The 20,941-nt window shown below is 41.9% G+C and overlaps 1 protein-coding gene and 1 long non-coding RNA gene across 2 annotated transcripts; one reads left to right on the top strand and one right to left on the bottom strand.

The window, feature by feature from the left end:
• Positions 1 to 60: 60 nt before the first annotated feature.
• LOC117965740 (tripartite motif-containing protein 16-like) lies at positions 61 to 8,560 on the top strand. The gene is made up of 8 exons (XM_059016259.1): positions 61 to 687; positions 2,531 to 2,626; positions 2,819 to 3,052; positions 3,207 to 3,366; positions 3,653 to 3,718; positions 4,049 to 4,074; positions 6,489 to 6,516; positions 7,619 to 8,560. The coding sequence occupies exons 1-8, from the start codon at positions 106 to 108 to the stop codon at positions 8,152 to 8,154; spliced, it is 1,728 nt and encodes a 575-aa protein (XP_058872242.1). The 5' UTR covers positions 61 to 105; the 3' UTR covers positions 8,155 to 8,560.
• On the bottom strand, positions 6,533 to 16,706 carry LOC131723008 (uncharacterized). The gene is made up of 3 exons (XR_009320102.1): positions 15,545 to 16,706; positions 14,344 to 14,465; positions 6,533 to 7,672 (listed from the first exon to the last, which is right to left on the bottom strand). It is a non-coding gene; the product is annotated as an uncharacterized LOC131723008 (long non-coding RNA).
• Between the last annotated feature and the right edge of the window lie 4,235 nt (positions 16,707 to 20,941).

The raw sequence follows: 20,941 nt of genomic DNA, 5'->3' as shown, positions 1-20,941 counted from the left end.
TCAGTCCAAAGCCCCGCCTCTTAGAGCTTTACTCAATTCCAGGAAATCAGCACAGTGAAGCTTGTGTTGTTAAATCGTCAGTCTCTCTGTGTCACTGCAGCAACAATGGCTTCAAACTTGTGGTCAGAGGATCAGTTTAGCTGTTCAGTGTGTCTGGAGCTATTGAAGGACCCAGTCGCTATTCCATGTGGACACAGTTACTGTATGGGGTGTATTAAGAACTGCTGGGATCAGACTGATCATACAGGTGTCTACAGCTGCCCCCAGTGCAGAGAGGCCTTTACCCCGAGGCCTGTTCTGCGCAGAAACACCATGCTGGCTGAAGTTGTGGAGAAATTAAAGAAGACAGGACTCAATCCTCCTCCTGCTCAAAGTTATGCTGGACCTGGAGATGTGCCGTGTGATTTCTGCACTGGGAGAAAGTTCAAAGCTGTGAAATCCTGTTTGACGTGCCTGGCCTCTTACTGTGAAACACACGTCAAGCCACACAGTGAGGTTACTCCATTAAAGAGGCACAAGCTGATCAATGCAATTGGAAATCTGGAGCAGAAGCTTTGTGCTGAACACCAGAAGGTTTTTGAGGTCTTCTGTAGAACCGATCAGACGTGTATTTGTGTGTTGTGTACAGACAAGGAACACAAGAGCCATGATACAGTCTCAGCTGAGGCAGAAAGGAGTGTGAAACAGGTAAGGGTTTGAACCATTTCTTTGTAGCTATCCTAGAAGATAAGAATTCCCAGGGATATTTAACATGTCTGTTTACTAGGTTACACTGTTTCACATCAGATCAGATTTTAATTGTATATTAAGAGCTATTTAAAGAGCCCTAGTTTTTTAATTGTTCTATCTAAACTATGATGTACTACAATGTATTTCAGGGTGTAACAGGGGTGTTGTTATGGGTGTGGCTATTGCTGATTGACAGGAGAGACACAGGAGGTTTTCTTTGATACAAAAAACACAAAACATTCAAAACAAAACACTGCTTGAAAACAACTAGAAAATAAAAGATGACCAAACAAGAAAGGAGGTCCCGCTCCAGGAACAGTCTCCCTGACACCTCCTCTCTAGACTTGGGTGGGATTAAAATCCTGGATTTGAATATGCCCTGCCATATCTAGCCCACACTTGATTATCAAAGACATTATTTACAATCAAACATAAACACACTATTTACACGTGCAGGACCTCAGCCCTGCCTCACAAGGTAAGAAGGATTTGTTCAGCTATTTTGTGGTGCATTGGAATTTGTAGTGTAAAATTAGCATGATTTATATTCCTAGTGTTTTTTATATGTATCTTGCAATTTAATAAAATCATAGATCAGTTTCTTTCTTTAAGATATTATAGTTTAATTGGTTAAACTTTTTAAAAATGACATTCCCAGAAAAGTCAAGCTCCTAATTTAAAAAAAGCAGAAAAGATCAAGATTAATATGATACTCAATATACAAGATTAATATGATATACAATATACAAGATTAATATGATATACAATATACAAGATTAATATGATATGGAGTAGTGTTTAGGGCTCTGGACTCTTGACCGGAGGGTCGTGGGTTCAATCCCAGGTGGGGGACACTGCTGCTGTACCCTTGAGCAAGGTACTTTACCTAGATTGCTCCAGTAAAAACCCAACTGTATAAATGGCTAATTGTATGTAAAAAATAAAGTGATATCTTGTAACAATTGTAAGTCACTCTGGATAAGGGCATCTGCTAAGATATAAATTAATAATATTAATAATATACAAGATTAATATGATATTCAATATACAAGATTAATATGATATACAATACACAATATTTACATGATATACAATATAAATCAGGCAGAAAAATAGCGTAATTTGGTGCGTTAAAACACATTTTTACATGATTAAAACAGATATGTTTAAGTCAGTTTAAAATGAAATTTAATAACCTATTTGGGATTTTGTTTGTTAAAATCTACAATTTCTTTCGCTCACCCTACTGGTCCCCTCTTTCCTTTGCTCTCTTCCACAGTAAAGTCCTTCTGCTCACGGGCTCATTCTTCTGGGGATTTTGTGTTTTAGGCATTTTTTACACTGATTTCATTGTTTTGCATCAGTGCTGTTTTATCTGTGTTTATCGATTAAAAACGGAAATCAGAAGCAATAAATATCCATTAAAGAGAAAGCTGCTTCAGTTTCCTAGGTGCTTAACAAAACAAACATGTAACACATGCTAGATCAGCCATCATTCACTGTTACTAGTATGAAACAGTACCATCTAGTGGACAGCTACTGTAGATCAAGTGTTCTTTTGTGTTGCTGGCAGCTGTGCACTAGATGGTGCTGTATCTTACTACTATACACACATGTTGTCTGATCTAGCCTGTGCTACAGATGTCTATGGATTGCAACTAGAACTGAAGTAAAAATATATTTGAAATAAAATGATTCTGTCAGTTTCAATAGCATATTTAAAAAGGTCTGTGATGGGTGTGACAGGATATCACTCAATGCTCCATCAGAAATGTCACTGTGTCACTGTGTTTCTACACAGAAGCAGCTGGGAGAGACACAGACAGAAATACAACAGAGAATCCAGGAGAGACTGAAAGAAATTGAGGAACTAAAACAGGCTGTGAAGACACTGAAAGTGGGTATTGACAAGAGGGGGGTATTATTATTATTATTATTATTATTATTATTATTATTATTATTATTATTATTGTTATTATTATTATTAACAGATGGACTGGAACACATCTACAGAAGTTTACTGTCTATGCCTGATGTGTTTTTGATATCAATTCTAACCATGTCTCCTCTACTGTGTTCTTTCACTCAGAGATCTGCATGCATCGAAATAAAGGAAAGTGAGAAGATCTTTACTGAGCTGATCCGATCCATTGAGAAGATCCACACTGAGGTTACTGAGCTGATTGGAGCTAACGAGAAGGCTGCAGTGAATCAGGCTGAAGGACGCATGAAGAAACTGGAGCAGGAGATTACTGAGCTAAGGAGGAGAAACACTGAGCTGAAACACCTTTCAGAGACAGAGGATCACATCCATTTTCTACAGGTAACATCACTGTTTGTTAGAAAATCTCAAGTCCATAACTGGGACGGTTTCAGACAGACCTCTCCAATTGAATGAATCCTTGCTTTTCCCCAGGAATGTTTTGGACCCCATTTTGTTTCACTGAAAACTCCTTTTCTCCACTTTCCTGTTGTAGAATTTCCAGTCTCTCTGTGCCCCTCCTGAAGCTGGAGACTTACCCAGCGTTACTGTCAATACAGACATCTCTTTTGAGGCTGTGAGGAAAGCTGTATCTGAACTTAAAGACCATATTGAGGACTTCTGCAAGGGGGAATTAGTCAAAATAACCACAACAGGTTGGTGTGAAATAGATTCATTTGGTAGAGATTTCTGAAATAGACCATGGCTTGAGGAGGGACAGGACTTGCAAGACATTAATAAAGACCTCTTGCAGCTTGTTGGCTATATGAATATTGCAGGAGGGAGACAGCAGGGAAGAATGAGCAGGTAGGAGAGATTTTTACACCCTGAAATGCCGTGAATAAGCCTTGTTTCTTTTCAGATTGCTGTTTGGAGTCTTGTGTGTGTTGTGTATTAATCCACATGTTTCAATTCTATTTCTCTCTCTTTTTTTCTGCCCAGTGAATGAAGTTGCAGTTTACAGTCTGCAGGCTTCAGAGCCAAGGAACAGAGCTGAGTTTTTAAAATGTAAGTCTGTTTCACTGAAACATTTGATTGAAAGATGTGTCACTCCATTGAGAGAAGAGCTAACACTACAGAACAGGGAGGGGTGGAGCTTGAGGGCATCAATTATTATTATTTATTAGTAATTGTGAAGCCATTAATCTACACTCCTCTCCAACAAGTATTGGTTCAGATGAATACATGCAGAATGACTGGGGGAGGAGCATTTGTTGCCTGTTTTTCAACTCAGACCTTTCTCTCCCTAAATATCTTGGTGTCCCTGAATAGATAATCATCCCATCTTTTAATACATGTACAATGCATGTGAAACCAGTTGTGGGGTAAAATGAACAGCTATCCCTCCCAGTCCTCCTGTGCTGGTAGTAAATGTATATTGCAGTATCACTGCACTTGTGGGATGGATTGCTCATTAAAATATTAGACAGATATTTGAAGAGTGGATGATATTCTATTGAAGATATTTAGTAAGCAAGGGGTCTGAGTGGGTAAAATGGCAACACATACCCTGTAGAAACATTAAGTGAACTGTAATTGTATGCAGAGCTGCATTTGATTAGTTCCAATTGAAGAAGTTTGATAAGATCGAGGAATTATAATGAACAAAACAATCAAACAGCAGGAGGGTTTAATTAATAGCAGCAGCAGTTTATTGAAGACAGAAAAATAAAAAGAGAGAACTTATCCAAAGTCAGAAATAAATCTCAAGTAAGAATTATAGATCAAATCTATTGATTATCAACCTTAAACATCACAGTCTAAATATACTTGTCTATAAAATAGCAGGGAGGAGGGAAGAGGGAGCATGGAGCATGAAATTACTGAAGAAAAAAAAGATTCAGGAATTATTACTATTATTATTATTATTATTATTATTATTATTATTATTATTATTATTATTATTATTTAGTTTTATTTATCAGAAATATAAAAACATATTATTATTTCTAGTGTGTGTGTGTCAGTGTGTGTTTGTTTGTGTGTGTGTGTGTAAACATTATTTTTTAAACTATAATAACGTTCCACTGCGGCTCTCAGTGATGAAGTTTCATGATTGCTTCAGCTCACATTCAGCAGGTTCCTCAGGCTGTGTGACTGACATATAATCTGACCAATGAAAACGCAGAAAGGGTGGAAACGGTTGTATTATTGGCTGATCGCCCCAAAACATCAAAAACGTCTGATTACTTGTGGAGAAGGGAGGAGAGAGCAGGGAGGATGGAGGAGGGAGCAGGGAGGATGGAGGAGGGAGCAGGCAGGATGGAGGAGGGAGCAGGGAGGATAGAGGAGGGAGCAGGCAGGATGGAGGAGAGAGCAGGGAGGATGGAGGAGGGAGCAGGCAGGATGGAGGAGAGAGGATAGAGGAGGGAGGAGGGAGGAGGGAACAGGGAGGATCTAGCAGGCAGGAGGGAGCAGGGAGGATGGAGGAGGGAGCAGGCAGGATGGAGGAGGGAGCAGGCAGGATGGAGGAGAGAGGATAGAGGAGGGAGGAGGGAACAGGGAGGAGGGAGCAGGCAGGATGGAGGAGGGAGGATAGAGGAGGGTGGAGGGAACAGGGAGGAGGGAACAGGCAGGATGGAGGAGGGAGCAGGGAGGAAGGAGCAGGGAGGATAGAGGAGGGAGGAGGGAACAGGGAGGAGGGAGCAGGTAGGATGGAGGAGGGAGCAGGGAGGAAGGAGTAGGGAGAATAGAGGAGGGAGGAGGAAACAGGGAGGAGGGAGCAGGCAGAAGGGAGCAGGGAGAATGGAGGGGGGAGCAGGGAGGATGAAGGAGGGAGCAGGCAGGATGGAGGAGGGAGCAGGGAGGAAGGAGCAGGGAGGATAGAGGAGGGAGGAGGGAACAGGGAGGAGGGAGCAGGTAGGATGGAGGAGGGAGCAGGGAGGAAGGAGTAGGGAGAATAGAGGAGGGAGGAGGAAACAGGGAGGAGGGAGCAGGCAGAAGGGAGCAGGGAGAATGGAGGGGGGAGCAGGGAGGATGAAGGAGGGAGCAGGCAGGATGGAGGAGGGAGCAGGGAGGAAGGAGCAGGGAGCATGGGGGAGGGAGCATGAAGGGAGTTGGGAGAAGTGAGCAGGGAGCATGGAGGAGAGCATGGAAGAGGGAGGAGGGAGCATGAAGGTTAGAGCAGGGAGGAGACAGGAAGGAGGCAACAGGGAGGAGGGAGCAGAGAGAAGGGAGCATGAAGACTGGAAGAGACAGTGAAAGAGTGAGTAAGGAAGAGGGAGCATGTAAGTGGGAGGAGGCAACATGGAGGAGGGAGAAGGAAGAAGGGAGCAGGGAGTGATGAAGCAGACTGGAGGGAGAAGGGTGCATGCAGGAGCGAGCAGGGAGGTGGTAGGAGGGAGGAGGTAGAAGGGAGCAGGAAGGATGGAACAAGGACTGATGAAGCAGGGAAGATGGAGTGATTTGAGGTTGGAGCAGGCAATGACTGCTGTATGTTTGATGCACAAGGGTGTCCTAATATGGACACCGTGCTGTTGGGCAAAGATATGTGATGGAGAGGAAGGAACACAAGACTCCAGTGCAGTGGCAGACGTGTTCACATTGACTTTGGCTGCTGCACCGATACAGAAGGAATACATATTCATTGTAATCATGAACATCTTGAAGTACGGATTTTCACATCCTGAAATTCCGTGAATAAGCCTTGTTTCTTTTCAGATTGCTGTTTGGTGTCTTGTGTGTGTTCTGTATTAATCCACATGTTTCAATTCTATTTCTCTCTCTTTTTTTCTGCCCAGTGAATGAAGTTGCAGTTTACAGTCTGCAGGCTCCAGAGCCAAGGAACAGAGCTGAGTTTTTAAAATGTAAGTCTGTTTGCACTGAAACATTTGATTGAAAGATGTGTCACTCCATTGAGAGAAGAGCTAACACTACAGAACAGGGAGGGGTGGAGCTTGAGGGCAGCAATTATTATTATTTATTAGTAATTGTGAAGCCATTAATCTACACTCCTCTCCAACAAGTATTGGTTCAGATGAATACATGCAGAATGACTGGGGGAGGGGCATTTGTTGCCTGTTTTTCCACTCAGACCTTTCTCTTCCTAAATATCTTGGTATCCCTGAATAGATAATCATCCCATTTTTTATTACATGTACAATGCATGTGAAACCAGTTGTGGGGTAAAATGAACAGCTATCCCTCCCAGTCATCCTGTGCTGGTAGTAAATGTATATTGCAGTATCACTGCACTTGTGGGATGGATTGCTCATTAAAATATTAGACAGATATTTGAAGAGTGGACGATATTCTATTGAAAATATTTAGTAAGCAAGGGGTCTGAGTGGGTAAAATGGCAACACATACCCTGTAGGAACATTAAGTGAACTGTAATTGTATGCAGAACTGCATTTGATTGGTTCCAATTGAAGAAGTTTGATAAGATTGAGGAATTATAATGAACAAAACAATCAAACAGCAAGAGGGTTTAAAGGGTTCATAAGGACCTTTGTATTTTATTGTGTTGCATGTTCCCATGTGTTGCTACAGCTGTTTACGTGAGGTGTGTGTATTGTTTTAATTATTTTTATTTTTTTTACATTTTGACCACTTTTTTATACTTATAGATAGCTTCACATGTAACTGCATGGGCCTCTCAGAACTACATTTCCCATCATCCTCCTGCTCACATATGTGATTGAGATGGAATTACCAGTGAACAAGAGGATGATGGGAAATGTAGTTCTGAGAGGTCCATGCCGGTCCACAGGAAGCCATTTTGAGGCAGGGAATGCAATTTAAAAGTTTAAAAAAGTGGTCAAAATGTATTAAAAAAAATAATTAAAACAACACACACACCTTCCATAAACAGGATGTGAGGATGCAGCAGACAATGACTGTTGATTTTCTCAGTGATTTGACTTTTCTAACCGTCTCTCCTCTACCCGTCCTCTTCTCTTCAATCAGATTCCTGTCAGCTCACACTGGACCCCAACACAGCGCATAGAAACCTCTGTCTGTCTGAAGGGAACAGAAAGGTGACACTGAGGAGAGGGACCCAGAGATATCCTGATGATCACTCAGAGAGATTTGATTACGATCCCCAAGTGCTTTGCAGAGAGGGTTTGTCTGGGACTCGCTGTTACTGGGAGATTGAGTGCAGTGGGGGATGGGCTTCTATAGGAGTCACATATAAAGGAATCAGCAGGAAAGGAGAGGATCTTTCCTGTGTCCTTGGATTCAATGACAAGTCCTGGAGTTTGTTCTGCTCTGATTCCAGTTACACTGCCCAGCACAATAACAATGAAACTGCAATAACTGCCCCCCGCTCCCCCAGAATAGGAGTGTATCTGGACTTTAATGCCGGCACGCTGTCCTTTTATGGCGTCTCTGACACAATGACCCTCCTGCACAGATTCCAAACCACATTCACTGAGCCGCTCTATCCTGGGTTTTGGCTTTGGGGTTCTGGCTCCTCTGTAACAATCTGCCAGCTGAACTAGACTGTTTTGTGTTGTAAGAAACCCTTTGTATTGAACTCCCTGTCTGTCCTCTCCACTCCTCGGGTGAAGGGAATGTTCAATCTGACACAACTTTGGATGAAAGTTAGGGGGTAAAACGGCGCCACCTGCAGAGCGAAACGAGGGGAATTATTTGTTTTTAGCAACAAATGGATTTCATACAAAGTAACTGTATTTGATTTCTTTTTTAAGAATTGTTATGTTTTATATATATATTTTAGAAAATGGCATCCAATACTCAGTGCTGTAACAGTTTTTAAAAAAGTGAACTTGTTTGCTTTATTGTGTGTGTGTTTTTGTTCTTTGAGTTCCATGAAATGTTTGTTCTGTTTATCTTTTCAGATTTTAGTAATGTGATTTAATAAAAAAAATGTTATTTGATAAACTGTGACTTTCTTTTTATTAATACTCATTAACATGGCTTTTCAAATGAGAATGAAAAAGAAAGAGGTGAATGAGAGAGAAAGAGGTCTGGTAAAGCATAGGGAAGCATTGTAAAGCACAGAGAGGTGTGGTAAAGCATAGGGAAGCATTGTAAAGCATAGAGAGGTCTGATAAAGCATAGGGAAGCATTGTAAAGCACAGAGAGGTCTGGTAAAGCATAGGGAAGCATTGTAAAGCATAGAGAGGTCTGATAAAGCATAGGGAAGCATTGTAAAGCACAGAGAGGTCTGGTAAAGCATAGGGAAGCATTGTAAAGCACAGAGAGGTCTGGTAAAGCATAGGGAAGCATTGTAAAGCACAGAGAGGTCTGGTAAAGCATAGGGAAGCATTGTAAAGCACAGAGAGGTCTGGTAAAGCATAGGGAAGCATTGTAAAGCACAGAGAGGTCTGGTAAAGCATAGGGAAGCATTGTAAAGCACAGAGAGGTCTGGTAAAGCATAGGGAAGCATTGTAAAGCACAGAGAGGTCTGGTAAAGCATAGGGAAGCATTGTAAAGCACAGAGAGTTCTGGTAAAGCATAGGGAAGCATTGTAAAGCACAGAGAGTTCTGGTAAAGCATAGGGAAGCATTGTAAACCACAGAGGTCTGGTAAAGCATAGGGAAGCATTGTAAAGCACAGAGAGGTCTGGTAAAGCATAGGGAAGCATTGTAAAGCACAGAGAGGTGTGGTAAAGCATAGGGAAGCATTGTAAACCACAGAGAGGTCTGGCAAAGCATAGGGATGCATTGTAAAGCACAGAGAGGTGTGGTAAAGCATAGGGAAGCATTGTAAAGCATAGAAAGGTGTGGTAAAGCATAGGGAAGCATTGTAAAGCACAGAGAGGTCTGGTAAAGCATAGGGAAGCATTGTAAAGCTCAGAGAGGTCTGGTAAAGCATAGGGAAGCATTGTAAAGCACAGAGAGGTCTGGTAAAGCTTAGGGAAGCATTGTAAAGCACATGGAGGTCTGTTAAAGCATAGGGAAGCATTGTAAAGCACAGAGAGGTGTGGTAAAGCATAGTGAAGCATTGGAAAACAGAGGGGTCTGGTAAAGCCTAGGGAAGCATTGTAAAGCACAGAGAGGTGTGGTAAAGCATAGGGAAGCATTGTAAAGCTCAGAGGTCTGGTAAAGCATAGGGAAGCATTGTAAAGCACAGAGAGGTCTGGTAAAGCATAGGGAAGCATTGTAAAGCACAGAGAGGTCTGGTAAAGCATAGGGAAGCATTGTAAAGCTCAGAGAGGTCTGGTATAGCTTAGGGAAGCATTGTAAAGCACAGTGAGGTCTGTTAAAGCATAGGGAAGCATTGTAAAGCACAGAGAGGTCTGGTAAAGTATAGGGAAGCATTGGAAAGCACAGAGAGATCTGGTAAAGAATACGGAAGCATTGTAAAGCACAGAAAGGTCTGGTATAGCATAGGGAAGCATTGTAAAGCACAGAAAGGTCTGGTAAAGCATAGGGAAGCATTGTAAAGCTGAGAGAGGTGAGGTAAAGAATAGGGAAGCATTGTAAAGCACAGAGGGGTCTGGTAAAGCATAGGGAAGCATTGTAAAGCACAGAGAGGTGTGGTAAAGCATAGGGAAGCATTGTAAAGCACAGAGAGGTCTGGTAAAGCATAGGGAAGCATTGTAAAGCACAGAGAGGTCTGATAAAGCATAGGGAAGCATTGTAAAGCACAGAGAGGTCTGGTAAAGCATAGGGAAGCATTGTAAAGCACAGAGACGTCTGGTAAAGCATAGGGAAGCATTGTAAAGCACAGAGACGTCTGGTAAAGCATAGGGAAGCATTGTAAAGCACAGAGAGGTCTGGTAAAGCATAGGGAAGCATTGTAAACCACAGAGGTCTGGTAAAGCAAAGGAAAGCATTGTAAAGCACAGAGAGGTCTTGTAAAGCATAGGGAAGCATTGTAAAGCACAGAGACGTCTGGTAAAGCATAGGGAAGTATTGTAAAGCACAGAAAGGTCTGGTAAAGCTTAGGGAAGCATTGTAAAGCATAGGGAGGTCTGGTAAAGCATAGGGAAGCATTGTGAAGCACAGAGAGGTCTGGTAAAGCATAGGGAAGCATTGTGAAGCACAGAGAGGTCTGGTAAAGCATAGGGAAGCATTGTAAAGCACAGGGAGGTCTGGTAAAGCATAGGGAAGCATTGTAAAGCACAGAGAGGTCTGGTAAAGCATAGGGAAGCATTGTAAAGCACAGAGGTCTGGTAAAGCATAGGAAAGCATTGTAAAGCACAGAGAGGTCTTGTAAAGCATAGGGAAGCATTGTAAAGCAAAGAGAGGTCTGGTAAAGCATAGTGAAGCATTGTAAAGCACAGAGAGGTCTGGTAAAGCATAGTGAAGCATTGTAAAGCACAGAGAGTTCTGGTAAAGCATAGGGAAGAATTGTAAAGCACAGAGAGGTCTGGTAAAGCATAGGGAAGCATTGTAAAGCACAGAGAGGTCTGGTAAAGCATAGGGAAGCATTGTAAGGCACAGAGAGGTCTGGTAAAGCATAGGGAAGCATTGTAAAGCACAGAGAGGTATGGTAAAGCATAGGGAAGCATTGTAAAGCACAGAGAGGTATGGTAAAGCATAGGGAAGCATTGTAAAGCACAGAGAGGTATGGTAAAGCATAGGGAAGCATTGTAAAGCACAGAGAGGTATGGTAAAGCATAGGGAAGCATTGTAAAGCACAGAGAGGTGTGGTTAAGCATAGGGAAGCATTGTAAAGCACAGAGAGGTCTGGTAAAGCATAGGGAAGCATTGTGAAGCACAGAGAGGTCTGGTAAAGCATAGGGAAGCATTGTAAAGCACAGAGAGTTCTGGTAAAGCATAGGGAAGCATTGTAAAGCACAGAGAGTTCTGGTAAAGCATAGGGAAGCATTGTAAACCACAGAGGTCTGGTAAAGCATAGGGAAGCATTGTAAAGCACAGAGAGGTCTGGTAAAGCATAGGGAAGCATTGTAAAGCACAGAGAGGTGTGGTAAAGCATAGGGAAGCATTGTAAACCACAGAGAGGTCTGGCAAAGCATAGGGAAGCATTGTAAAGCACAGAGAGGTGTGGTAAAGCATAGGGAAGCATTGTAAAGCATAGAAAGGTGTGGTAAAGCATAGGGAAGCATTGTAAAGCACAGAGAGGTCTGGTAAAGCTTAGGGAAGCATTGTAAAGCACATGGAGGTCTGTTAAAGCATAGGGAAGCATTGTAAAGCACAGAGAGGTGTGGTAAAGCATAGTGAAGCATTGGAAAACAGAGGGGTCTGGTAAAGCCTAGGGAAGCATTGTAAAGCACAGAGAGGTGTGGTAAAGCATAGGGAAGCATTGTAAAGCTCAGAGGTCTGGTAAAGCATAGGGAAGCATTGTAAAGCACAGAGAGGTCTGGTAAAGCATAGGGAAGCATTGTAAAGCACAGCGAGGTCTGGTAAAGCATAGGGAAGCATTGTAAAGCTCAGAGAGGTCTGGTATAGCTTAGGGAAGCATTGTAAAGCACAGTGAGGTCTGTTAAAGCATAGGGAAGCATTGTAAAGCACAGAGAGGTCTGGTAAAGTATAGGGAAGCATTGGAAAGCACAGAGAGATCTGGTAAAGAATACGGAAGCATTGTAAAGCACAGAAAGGTCTGGTATAGCATAGGGAAGCATTGTAAAGCACAGAAAGGTCTGGTAAAGCATAGGGAAGCATTGTAAAGCTGAGAGAGGTGAGGTAAAGAATAGGGAAGCATTGTAAAGCACAGAGGGGTCTGGTAAAGCATAGGGAAGCATTGTAAAGCACAGAGAGGTGTGGTAAAGCATAGGGAAGCATTGTAAAGCACAGAGAGGTCTGGTAAAGCATAGGGAAGCATTGTAAAGCACAGAGAGGTCTGATAAAGCATAGGGAAGCATTGTAAAGCACAGAGAGGTCTGGTAAAGCATAGGGAAGCATTGTAAAGCACAGAGACGTCTGGTAAAGCATAGGGAAGCATTGTAAAGCACAGAGACGTCTGGTAAAGCATAGGGAAGCATTGTAAAGCACAGAGAGGTCTGGTAAAGCATAGGGAAGCATTGTAAACCACAGAGGTCTGGTAAAGCAAAGGAAAGCATTGTAAAGCACAGAGAGGTCTTGTAAAGCATAGGGAAGCATTGTAAAGCACAGAGACGTCTGGTAAAGCATAGGGAAGTATTGTAAAGCACAGAAAGGTCTGGTAAAGCTTAGGGAAGCATTGTAAAGCATAGGGAGGTCTGGTAAAGCATAGGGAAGCATTGTGAAGCACAGAGAGGTCTGGTAAAGCATAGGGAAGCATTGTGAAGCACAGAGAGGTCTGGTAAAGCATAGGGAAGCATTGTAAAGCACAGGGAGGTCTGGTAAAGCATAGGGAAGCATTGTAAAGCACAGAGAGGTCTGGTAAAGCATAGGGAAGCATTGTAAAGCACAGAGGTCTGGTAAAGCATAGGAAAGCATTGTAAAGCACAGAGAGGTCTTGTAAAGCATAGGGAAGCATTGTAAAGCAAAGAGAGGTCTGGTAAAGCATAGTGAAGCATTGTAAAGCACAGAGAGGTCTGGTAAAGCATAGTGAAGCATTGTAAAGCACAGAGAGTTCTGGTAAAGCATAGGGAAGAATTGTAAAGCACAGAGAGGTCTGGTAAAGCATAGGGAAGCATTGTAAAGCACAGAGAGGTCTGGTAAAGCATAGGGAAGCATTGTAAGGCACAGAGAGGTCTGGTAAAGCATAGGGAAGCATTGTAAAGCACAGAGAGGTCTGGTAAAGCATAGGGAAGCATTGTAAAGCTGAGAGAGGTGAGGTAAAGCATAGGGGAGCATTGTAAAGCACAGAGGGGTCTGGTAAAGCATAGGGAAGCATTGTAAAGCACAGAGGGGTCTGGTAAAGCATAGGGAAGCATTGTAAAGCACAGAGAGGTGTGGTAAAGCATAGGGAAGCATTGTAAAGCACAGAGAGGTCTGGTAAAGCATAGGGAAGCATTGTAAAGCACAGAGAGGTCTGGTAAAGCATAGGGAAGCATTGTGAAGCTCAGAGAGGTGTGGTAAAGCATAGGGAAGCATTGTAAAACACAGATGGGTCTGGTAAAGCATACGGAAGCATTGTAAAGCACAGAGAGGTCTGGTAAAGCATAGGGAAGCATTGTAAAGCACAGAGAGGTGTGGTAAAGCATAGGGAAGCATTGTAAAGCACAGAGAGGTCTGGTAAAGCATAGGGAAGCATTGTAAAGCACAGAGAGGTCTGGTAAAGCATAGGGAAGCATTGTAAAGCACAGAGAGGGCTGGTAAAGCATAGGGAAGCATTGTAAAGCACAGAGAGGTCTAGTAAAGTATACAGAACCATTGTAAAGCACTGAGGTCTGGTAATGCATAGGGAAGCATTGTAAAGCACAGAGAGGTCTGGTAAAGCATAGAGAAGCATTGTAAAGCACAGAGATGTCTTGTAAAGCATAGGGAAGCATTGTAAAGCACAGAAAGGTCTGGTATAGCTTAGGGAAGCATTGTAAAGCGCAGAGAGGTCTGGTAACGCATAGGGAAGCATTGTAAAGCACAGAGAGGTCTGGTAAACATTAGGGAAGCATTGTAAAGCACAGAGAGGTCTGGTAAAGCATAGGGAAGCATTGTAAAGCACAGAGAGGTCTGGTAAAGCATAGGGAAGCATTGTAAAGCACAGAGAGGTCTGGACTCTAACCCTGGGCTTGAGACTCAGCTCAGTGATTTGGATTCCTGAACAGCTTCTTAGTAAAGGTATTATTCAGCATGCCGCTGCACCGTGAACTAATAAGAAAAGACTTTCAGTACCTGGCAGGCTCTTGTGACATATCAGGAGGGTCATTCTCTTTACTCCTTCTTCTTCTCCTTGGAGTCGGGTCCATGCCACTCTCTACTGAATCACTCGTTCCTCAGTTAGCTGGGTTTCTCCTCTGCAACACAATTGAAACAAGTCAGTTGTTAAAGAGTACAGCGCTTCAAATGTCATTTTTCTTTCTCTTTCTTTAGACCGGCCCCTTATCTTTTCATGCTGTTTGAAATCATCCCGACCGCTTCTTGTTATCACAGTTACTCAAATGCTGGGTTCGTTTTTGGAAACGTCTGTGTTGGTAATTGAGTGCCATGGGAGCATTGTATTTTAAACAATTTTGTATCAATTAAGATTATGTTTTATTTTGAATTATTAATTTTGAACTTTAAATATACAGGTTAACACTAACAGTTACAACAGCACTTAATAGGAAAAAAAAAACTATGATCTTTTTATATGTTTTGTCCAGTTGTTCTGCTTGGATTTTGGTGTATGACTAAATTTATATTCGAGCTTGAGTTTTTCGCACTGTTCATGTCGTTAGGGTTACCCGATTTGCCCTGAAAAACTAAATAAGACGTTCTTTTTCTCCAAGTCACTGACGCAGTACCAAAATAACAGTATTGTGCAGTAAAGAAACAAGGACCAGGGGTCGCAAATGGAGATTAGATAAAGGGGCATTCAGAAACAGAAAATAGGAGGCACTTTTTTACACAGAGAATTGTGAGGGTCTGGAACCAACTCCCCAGTAATGTTGTTGAAGCTGACACCCTGGGATCCTTCAAGAAGCTGCTTGATGAGATTCTGGGATCAATAAGCTACTAACAACCAAACGAGCAAGATGGGCTGAATGGGGCCTCCTCTCGTTTGGAAACTTTCTCATGTTCTTATGTATTTAACACAATAATAGTTTCACAAAATTATAGTGGAATAGTTGTATGCTTGTGTCTTTAGAAAATATCAGTTTACAAAAGCTCCCTTATTTTGAAGACTCCATGTTCACAAGTATGCGGAAGCACCTTTGGCAGTCAGCATACTCTGACATCATAAGTCACATGACCGGAACCTGCGTGACGTCGAGATATTTTGATTAAACATCAATAATAACCGAACAACGAAGAAGAAGAAGCGAAAAGGACGGAAAATACAAAGAAAAAATGATGCAGCCTATCATTGTGATAAGATGAAATACTGAAGTACCTTGACAAGATGTTTTGCCGGTATGCAGTTCCGGGCCGTACAGGCTGACTTTCAGCTCTGATTATTAGTATTATATTATGTTGTTATTATTATTATTATTATTATTATTATTATTATTATTATTATTATGCATATAGTTTTATTATCCAATATCCTCAACAATACGAAGTATAAAATCGACTTGCACAAGCGCTCCTCTTCACTGTAGCTGAAGCGAGCTGCGGGTCACATGACACAGGAAGGAAATGTCTTCAAAGCAGTTCCTTGGGTTGGGCAGCAGCTGGTTCATGACGAGAGAGAAACACAGACCTGTTCAGAGTCATGCGAGTCACGAACGACTTTAAATAATCCTGTGTGTGTCTTTATCTCACCTCGCTCGACCCGCTGACAAGTCTTGACAGCCCGCTATTAATAATGAACCGGGGAAATGCTGAGGTTCCCATGCAGCTGTGGAGACATCTTTGTTTCCTCCTCCTTGAAGTCATCTCCGTGTCTGTATCTCCGAAATCACTCGTTCCGCAGTTAGCTGTGTTTCGACTGTGCAACACAACTGAAATCAATAACGAGGGGAGCACAGAGCACCCCGATATACTCACAGCAGAACAGCCTCCATTCACAAAACCTATAGCAACGCGATCATTAACGAGGGGAGCACAGAGCACCCCGATACACTCACAGCAGAACAGCCTCCATTCACAAAACCTATAGCAGCGCGATCACTAACGAGGGGAGCACAGAGCACCCCGATATACTCACAGCAGAACAGCCTCCATTCACAAAACCTATAGCAACGCGATCATTAACGAGGGGAGCACAGAGCACCCCGATATACTCACAGCAGAACAGCCTCCATTCACAAAACCTATAGCAACGCGATCACTAACGAGGGGAGCACAGAGCACCCCGATATACTCACAGCAGAACAGCCTCCATTCACAAAACCTATAGCAACGCGATCATTAACGAGGGGAGCACAGAGCACCCCGATATACTCACAGCAGAACAGCCTCCATTCACAAAACCTATAGCAACGCGATGAACTTCTTGCTGAAGTTGATGGTAACACTTTATATGAAGCTGTCATTTTTAAATAGTTTATTAAGAGTTATAGATGCTTAAAAGATAAGTTATAATGTTTTTATAATGCATTATAGAACAAGTCATACAGGGTAGTAACAACATTTACTAATGTGTTATAAATACTGAATAGATGATACAAGAAATCTGCAATAAATGAAAATATAAAACTATATTAGCTGTAAACAAATCAGGACAAATCACATTAAACACACATGATTTACACTTCGTTGTCTGGGTCATTTATTTTGAATTTTAAATTAATCTGCTTATTGAAAAAGGTTTTTCATTATTTGTACAAAAAACAGAAACACCTGCCATAGCAGTGTCAATATGGTGTAGGGCTTCCATGGGCAGCCAGCACGGCACTGATTGGACGTGGCAGGTAGCGATTCTGCAAGGTGCTTTTTAAATTGTGCTGGAGGGATACGGGACCATTCCTCAATGATTACCAGCCTCTAATTCCTTCAGGTTGTGTTGTATTGGGGGTGGAAATCTGCAGTCAAGTCAGAATGGCCCATACATAGAGAGAGTCACATCACTTTAGAGACTGTTCCTTGTGAAAAAGCCTCAGTAGTAATTTGTGGCGCCTTGAAAATGGAAGCATCTGCCAACCAAGCACCTCTTATCAGCCCTCTATCAAAAGTCTGTCAGATCTGTCGCTCTGTGGTCCCGTCGTGACTGAAAAGGATTTGTGTCAGGGAGATGCATCTTTTACACATCACACAATACATGTCAGGCATACCATTTCAATCAGGCCTGTGGATGACACAAAAGTGTGTGCTGCATGTAGCAGGTTTTCCTGTGTTTGTGTTCCCTTTGAAGAAATCCAGAAGTGCTAGTCAGAACTATAGGGGTTAAAATACATCCACACTGAAGCATTATCACCCCCTGCTGGGAGAAACAAAGAACTGCAGTTTAGTCTCCTCAATACAAGGGTGGTTGGATATCGGCTTCCCTTTGATCAAGGTGTTTCTTTAGAGCATTTTACAGCACTGAGGAATCCCCCTGCATTGCTGTTCAGATCAGTAACGACCCTGATAGCTCTAATGTTACTAGTCGTAAACGCTGTGATAATAAGGACCTGTGTATCCTCACCATTTCAAATATAATATATAACACATGATGTGTGTGAGGAGGGGATTGCGTGGTAAGAGGTGTGGGATTGGAATCAGACTCTTTATACTAAACCTTTGTCACATATAATGGATTTATTTTACTGTGAAAATGAACAGAAATAAATACAATCAAAAACACATCATGATCTTATTGAATTCAAAAGTGACATTTTACAGAATTTCAGCACAAGTGATGTTGCTTAACTCAGGAGCGACTGTAAAATAATCAGAAGCATTGGTAATAATTAAGAGCCACACTCAGAACTGCAAACTGGTTTCTTCTGCATTTTAAAACGCTCTGACGTCCGTCAGCTAGGCTTTCATCAGAGAGCAATGCCTGCAGACAAACCCAGGATTCCTCTCCAGTATAATGCAATATTACACAGTGACAGAGTGACAGTGAGCTGCTTCAATTCCAATCAAAGGGATTCATGTGAAATATCTGCTGGACAGCTGCTCCAATGCATTGCTATTATTGAAGAGTGAAGAACGAACTGTTACAGAGGAGCCTAAAAACACTTCAAGAAACAACATATAAACATACAGACGAGCACATCAGGGTCAAAACAGACACCATGGGACTGAATCACCTGCCATACCACTGTCAGGAGGGTGTAGGAGCCCCCTTGGACTGATAAACCTGCCATACCACTGTCAGTAGGGTGTAGGACCCTATGAGTCTGATAAACCTGCCATACCACTGTCAGTAGGGTGTAGGACCCCCTGTGAGACTGATAAACCTGCCATACCACTGTCAGTAGGGTGTAGGAGCCCCCTGGGACTGATAAACCTGCCATACCACTGTAAGTAGGGTGTAGGACCCTATGAGACTGATAAACCTGCCATAACACTGTCAGTAGGGTGTAGGACCCCCTGGGACTGATAAACCTGCCATACCACTGTAAGTAGGGTGTAGGACCCTATGAGACTGATAAACCTGTCATACCACTGTCAGTAGGGTATAGGAGCCCCCTGGGACTGATTTAAAATATCTAAAAAATAAAACTTATTAATAATTTGAAAATCATCAGAATAGTTTGATCGTGTTTGAGGGCTATTCAAATCTGATGGTGAATAGTCTGGTCGTGTATGAGGCTATTCAAATCTGTTCATGATAAAAGCACTTACAATATTGTTCTCTTTTATTTTTATTTGCAATATAACACGTATTTCAATTTTATTTTATTTTTTCTTAAAACATTTCTTTTCTCATCTTTTTGATTGCAGCTGTATATTCAAGTTGAAATAGCATCTCGCTTTCGGATCATGCCTAGACCAGACGGCATCAAGATTCACACATTTTCAAAAAGCATTCTCCGCGGGGGTTTCTGTGTGTGTGTGTGTGTGTGTGTGTGTGTGTGTGTGTGTGTGTGTGTGTCTGTGTGTGTGTGTTTGTGTGTGTGTGTGCGTGTGTGTGAGTGTGTGTGTGTGTGTGTGTGTGTATGGTGGTGTGTGAGTGTGTGTGTGTCTGTGTGTGTGTGTGTGTGTGTCTGTGTGTGTGTTTGTGTGTGTGTGTGTGTCTGTGTGTGTGTGTATGTGTATGGTGGTTTGTGTGTGTGTCTGTGTGTGTATGTGTATGGTGGTGTGTGTGCGTGTGTGTGTGTGTGTATGGTGGTGTGTGTGCGTGTGTGTGAGTGTGTGTGTGTGTGTGTGTATGTGTATGGTGGTGTGTGTGTGTGTCTCTCTGTGTGTGTGGGGGGGAGTGTGTGTGTGTGTGTGTGTCTGTGTATGGTGGTGTGTGAGTGTGTGTGTGTCTGTGTGTGTGTGTTTGTGTGTGTGTGTGTGTGTGTGTGAGTGTGTGTGTGTGTATGTGTATGGTGGTGTGTGTGTGTGTCTGTGTGTGTATGTGTATGGTGGTGTGTGTGCGTGTGTGTGTGTCTGTGTGTGTGTGTGTGTGTGTGTGTGTCTGTGTGTGTGTGTGTGTGTGTGTGTGTGTGCGTGTGTGTGAGTGTGTGTGTGTGTGTGTGTGTGTGTATGTGTATGGTGGTGTGTGTGTGTGTCTGTGTGTGTATGTGTATGGTGGTGTGTGTGCGTGTGTGTGTGTCTGTGTGTGTGTGTGTGTGTCTGTGTGTGTGTCTGTGTGTGTGTGTGTGTGTGTGTGTGTGTGTGTGCGTGTGCGCGCACGTGTGTGTGTGTCTGTATGTAGTAGCGCGCATGTGCGGTGTAAAGGAACCGCCCCCTATTTAAGTCACAGACGCGCTTTTGAAGTGATTCCTCAGCTGAAGTTTGAAGAGAGAAGAAGCATGAGAGAGAATTCAGGCAGGATTTATGCGTTTGTCCGGGGAGTTTTTTTGAAAACGGTAAGAGAGCTTTTTTTCAGAAATTGTACTCTGGTAGATTTTGTTTTGTTTTTGTTCTTTTATAAATATTTAATTTAGTATCTCTTTTATTTATTTTGTTTTGGCGATACGCTTTTAAATCGACTAACGCTCAAGTTGTCCTGTGATTTATGTGTGTGATACTTGTTTAAACACTTTTTAAATGTCGAATAAGTTGTTTTCTGAATTTTTCTTTTGCTTTTGTGATACGCTATTTTAAACTTTCTCCTGTTTCAACTATTGGTTTTCGTATGTGAAAATATCTTTTACTTTTAACGTATCCTGGTAAAAATATGTATCCACCCCGCATAAGATAACATGAGCATATCAAAATGAAAAAAATCACTGCGCCTCAAACCTTTGAACAACCTCATGCGTCTTATTAAACAAGGATTTATGAAAATATGGACAAATGCAATAAGTGTATATGCATATATATATATATATATATATATATATATATATATATATATATATATACACCATAAGCATATATGTCTGTGACCCTTTTTAAAACGACAAAACGCTCCAAGTTTTACTGTGATTTCTGTGTGTAATGTTTGTTTAAATGCTTTTAAATGTCGAATAAGTCGTTTTCTTTTTTGCTTTTATTAACTTCTTTTAAACATTCTCTTTTTCATTAAGTGTCTTATGTAAAAAAATACTAAGACTTTAATGTTGTCTGCACCAAGCATAAGTTACCATAAGCATTTATAAAAACTTGGGTAACCTCCTAGCCCCTGATTACATAAATAACATATTAAACACTGATTTTTGTACATATCTTATAAAAGACGTGCAATAAGCTTATATATATATATATATATATTATTCCCATACTCCTATATAAAATCCACGCCCCCTCATTATATATTCATATTTTC

Source organism: Acipenser ruthenus, chromosome 52 (assembly GCF_902713425.1).
Source record: "Acipenser ruthenus chromosome 52, fAciRut3.2 maternal haplotype, whole genome shotgun sequence".
Taxonomy (NCBI): domain Eukaryota; kingdom Metazoa; phylum Chordata; class Actinopteri; order Acipenseriformes; family Acipenseridae; genus Acipenser; species Acipenser ruthenus.
This window is presented reverse-complemented; position numbering and strand designations above follow the sequence as displayed.